The sequence below is a fragment of the Trachymyrmex septentrionalis genome, unplaced genomic scaffold (assembly GCF_001594115.1).
Source record: "Trachymyrmex septentrionalis isolate Tsep2-gDNA-1 unplaced genomic scaffold, Tsep1.0 scaffold27, whole genome shotgun sequence".
In the NCBI taxonomy this organism is placed as follows: Eukaryota; Metazoa; Arthropoda; class Insecta; order Hymenoptera; family Formicidae; genus Trachymyrmex; species Trachymyrmex septentrionalis.
In genome coordinates this window covers 465,299-470,553 of record NW_017305430.1, presented here as the reverse complement: position 1 = coordinate 470,553, position 5,255 = coordinate 465,299, and the positions used below count along the sequence as shown (strand labels likewise).

The 5,255-nt window shown below is 29.2% G+C and overlaps 1 protein-coding gene across 1 annotated transcript in view; it reads right to left on the bottom strand.

The window, feature by feature from the left end:
* Positions 1–1,737, bottom strand: part of LOC108749145 (major royal jelly protein 1-like) — a 2,894-nt gene extending 1,157 nt beyond the window's left edge. The window contains exons 1-3 of the mRNA XM_018487678.1: positions 1,504–1,737; positions 1,119–1,291; positions 782–1,012 (exon numbers count right to left, since the gene is read on the bottom strand). Coding sequence (XP_018343180.1) covers positions 782–1,012; positions 1,119–1,291; positions 1,504–1,690 — 591 coding nt within the window. The 5' untranslated portion in view covers positions 1,691–1,737. The remainder of the gene's footprint in view (positions 1–781; positions 1,013–1,118; positions 1,292–1,503) is intronic.
* Between the last annotated feature and the right edge of the window lie 3,518 nt (positions 1,738–5,255).

Below are 5,255 nucleotides of genomic sequence, written 5' to 3'. Positions count from 1 at the left end.
TTATGTGTATCTCTCTCTCTCTCTCTCTCTCTCTCTCTCTCTCTCTCTATTCATTGCAAGATATTATGTATTAACTAAACAATATATACAGGGTGTTCTATTGTAATTTACTCAGATAACTATTAAACTATCTTAAAAATTGGGTGGTACGGAAAAATTTTTCAAATAAAAGATTTTAAGAGGACGTATTTTGATCAGGTCTTTTTTAGGTGAGGTTACCAAAAGTTTAAAGGGCACCTCCGTTTATTAATAGAATTACATGATTTTTTGCATGATGACTTTGAATTATTATATATAAAATAAAGATATCAAAAAACCAATAGTTTATGAAATATTTTATACTTTATTCTGGCATATATTGACATGAGATATCAAGTAAAGTCTATTAATTTCTTGATAATTGTATCTTAGTTCTTTTATGAATAAAATAATAAACATCATAGTTGTTTTTAAAAAATGTGTAGGCAAAATAATTTTTTAAATATAATAGAAAATAATTTGAAGAATTATGTAAAAAAAATCATATAAATTTATTTAAAAAAATGAAAGTGACATTTGTATCTTTTCGGCGCCTCCATCTAAAAAAAATGAAACAACGTAATTAAAGTACGTCCCCCTCAAAATTCTACTTTATTCTACTTTTATCTGAAATATTTTTTCATATTTTTCATATTTCGAGATATTTTTGAGATGGTGATTTGCCTGAGTAAATTAAAATAGGATACTCTGTATTTACACTATTACAGAACATGTACTGTTATGAACGTGTAAAATCTGAAAAAATACTAACGATTGCATTATCTATGCGTCTGCAATCTCGAACATAAGCAAGTGGTGTCGCAAGCAATCCTCTACCATTTTTATTATCAGCAATGTTAGATGGAATGGTAACATGATCAACGAGCATATCATTTTCTAAATTAAAAATTAATAGTTTTGGAGGACAAATTCTATCTCCTTGAAGTCCATCCTTCTTTCCAAAGTCCAAAGCGAAAAGATGATTACATTTGATCTAACGCAAAAATATGTAGATATGCACAATGCATAGTAATATAAATTATTTTTATATTATAACTATATGTATATCGCTTTAAAGAAAAGAACTAATATTAACTTACAGATATCCGTAATACACTTATAATATTGTTATTGCAATCAGTAGTGTCATTATACCATGACCAATTTGGATACGGAGACAAAAGTGGACCTCCCGGTCCTCTTTCATTACTTATTGTTGCTACACTAGCTGGCACTCCTTTATCTCTTAATATAGTAACAAATACTCTACCATCTATAAAAAATTAATGCAAAGATCTTGTGAATTTAAAATATGTTTTTATTGCAAAGATATCATAATTGTATTGCACAAATAATTTATATTGCATTGACAACATAAAATATTATATTAATTAAGCTTGATACAAAGTTATACAAAATTATTAATTTTTCGTTACTGTTATCTTTTTTTTATTAAAGTTATTGTTATTTATTTGATGAATCTACCTGGTGCTTCGTCTACGTCAAATAAAATATTCTTGATAGGGTCATAATTGTCAGATTTTATCACTTCCTGCTTTTGTAAATTATTCCACATATAATCAATATATTTCCATTTATACCGATCTTCCAGTTTAACACCGAAGCTTTTATTCGCGATTACAAGTAATACAATTAATGATGGATGCGTCATTTTTACTGTAAACGATGGTCACTAATATACGTAATAAAATGATTGAATTTCAGCGATAGAGATATATCACATATATCACAAAAGTAAATGCGGCAATAATAAGCAATGTTCGACAATATTCACTGTAGGATTATATAGAAACTACTGTGAGTTCGTATATATAGATGTTCATAAAAGATATTTTTTCAAGAACTTTTATTATATAATATAACAATTGAGTGTAAAAAATGATAATGTTTAAATTTATGTGAGCCTTAGCGATAATGATAATGGTTTTAAATGTATAATACGCAATTTGTTATCTGTCAATAAGTTCGTGAGAAATAGAGGATAACCTATTTGTTTACAGAAATACGCAGAAACACCTTTATGTGACTTGCTTTATTATTAATATAATAAAGCAAGTCACATAAAGGTATTACTATTAACTGTTTTGATGTCTGTCAATTATTTATTATTTATTACAAAAATTATTGTAAATTACATCTCATTTATATATATATATTTTCTTTATCAATTAAATTTTAATTTTATTTAAATCTTATGTCTCAAATTATATTTAGAAGGTTTAATTATATTTTGTAACGTTTCAATTATATTTTGTATTCGCGGAAGTATTTATTATATATACATACAATTAAAATAGTTTTTGTGTTAAGAACTGAGTACTTACCTTCATTGGTAAGTGTCATACTAAAAATACCATCATTCAAATAAGAACTCTCGTTTCCTATGATGAAATTGGGATGAGTTGGTTTCATGAAATCAGATTCAATTCTGCAAAAGCCTGAGTATCTATTATATATCACTAAACTATAACCTGCAACGTCAGCCATATATACCTGTGATACATGTAGATCTATTAGTGTGTGACGTAATATTTTAGTTTATTGTTATTAATATATTATAGCTGTATCTGGACTTGAATCATAGATTCTTATGTATTAATTAAATAATATATACAGTGTCCCAGTATTATTTTACTCAGACAAATATTTCAAAAAATTTTTATATCTTTTGGAATCTTCGTCTCTCTTTAGAAAAAAAACATAACTATCTGTAATACGTTTCCCTCTAATTTATTCTTTTATCTAAAATATTTTTCCGTATCTTCCATATTTTTCGAGATATTTGCCTGGATAAATTAAAATGGGACACTGTGTATTTGCACGATTATAGAACAATGAATATTTACTGTTTATTATAAACACGTAAAATCTGAGAAAATACTAACAGTTATCTATGCGACTGCAATCTGGAACATCAACAATTGGTGTCACAATTCTCTACCATTTTTATTATCAGCAACGTTAGATGGAATGGTAATACGATCAACGAGCATATTATTTTATAAATTAAAGCTTAATATTTTCGGAGGACAAACTCTCTCCTTCAAATCCATTTTTTATTCCAAAGTCCAGAACAAAGAAATGATTGCATTTGATCTAACGCAGAAGCAGATACGCATAGTATATAGTAATATAAATTATTTATATATTATAATTATATATCATTATATATTATGATCCCGGTTTGACGTGGAATGCCTCATTTGCGCCATATCCAATTGGAGAATGCGGAAGATTATATCGTTTATGTCTAAATTATTATTATAGTAAGTCTGTTTGTTGCGATTAGTAATTTTCCTTTGCAATTTTTAGTTAGCGTTCCACATGGATATTGGAATTTTTCGAAATCTTGTATAATAATTTTTTAAAAGTTGATATTTTATTTTACAATTAAAATCGTATCAATAGTTGTATTATTAGAGATAACAATGTTAATACGATATTATTAGAGAGATATTTATAATATTCTATTGAATAATATATTACGTAAATGCGTAAAATTTGAAAAAATATTACTAACAGTTGCATCATCTATGCGTTTTCAATCTCGAACATGAACAAGTGGTGTCACAAGCAGTCCAGTACCATTTTAGTTATCAGCGATGTGGGGTGGAATGAGAGTACGTTCAACGAGTACAAAATCAGTTTGACGATCAGAGTGTTGAATTTAACTACATTTTTAGTAATGATAAATATTTTTTATTTCTACAAGGAGAGGTACTTAGTAAGTCATTCGCTAACATCAGCGAAACAGCTGTAGCGTATTATGAAACAAGTGACGATAAAATTATATGAGTCAAATGCACAGGAGAGGATAGGTTTTCGAAACGTCACGGAAAAAGCACACTATCCACTTTACACGTCCTGTTACTGCTGATATTCGTATTGTTTTTACAATGCAAAGCTATTGCCACTGCCATTACTACAGAGAGTTTAATCTCGTTACTCGTCATTTCATTCGCAGTGTTTCTTGTCAGTCGGCCACGGAATGCGAACGTAAATATGATGGCGAAAGCGCCAGCGGGTCTCTTCGGCGAATTGGACGTTAACGTTAATTCGCCACGCTAGTATTCGCGGACTTCAAACGAATCTAGTCCAGGTTTACATTCGCGCTCGGTTTATCCTGGAGCTATGTCGTCGCGAAAGGCGCAATGTAAACCGCGTTTGCGATAGCCCCCGCTTCTATTAAAACATGCAAACGCTGCCTTGGACTAATGGGGTTAAGGATGAAATTGGATTTCCTGTTTCTCTCCGGCAAAATGACATTAAGAATGAATCAAGATGGACTATAGTATGTCCACTAAAATTATTGAATCCTCTGCTCGGTTCACTATGATATAACTTCAAAAAGAAGCTAGTATTCTAATCAAAGCTCTCGAGAATTAAAATTTGAGGGGGGGGGGGGCTAACTTTACATGTCCCACTATAGTATTGTCTACAATAATTAAAGACCAACAATAAAAGGAAAACAGTTAAAAAAAATATTATAACACAACAATATTACGAATAATAATAATAATAATAATATTAATTACGCGTTTTTTTATTTTCGTAATACTTGAAACATTTATTAATAGTATTAATACTAGATACTCTCTAAATCTGAATCAGTGGATAATCACTGATGTCATTGCCAAGTATGCCACTGGGTAATTAGTGATTATTCATTGATTCAGATTTAGAGAGCATTCAGACATAATAGATATACTGTCCATTTCTATGAAAGTATCACTATCAGTTTAGAAGGAATGAAGTAGATGATTAGATATTAATAAGAGTAGCGCAATCTTTTTATGTGTGAATGTTGATAATGTTCTTCTATTAGTTATCTTCTCTTTTTTTTATCGTCATTTTAGACCTAATTGGTCTATCGTCCAATGAGTGCTCAGTGATTCTTTAATCGGATTTATTTCTAATCTAGATTGGGTGAAAGATGGCGGCTGTTTATGCTACTCTTAGTAATATTTGGAGTTCTAAGTTTACTTCTCTCCCCCTCTTTTCCTTCCTCTCTTTTAAGATTCAATGACTGTATTCAGATGTTAAGATTAAAAGAAAAGTGCATTCTTTATTTATTACGTCTATGATTAATACATACATAAGCGTTTTTGTAATACATTTATTTTAGAAAAGAATGAAACAGTTGAATGCATCGCTACATAGCGTATTAAATTTATGATAATGAATCTATTCTCGCAAATCAGATACAGTATTTTTCG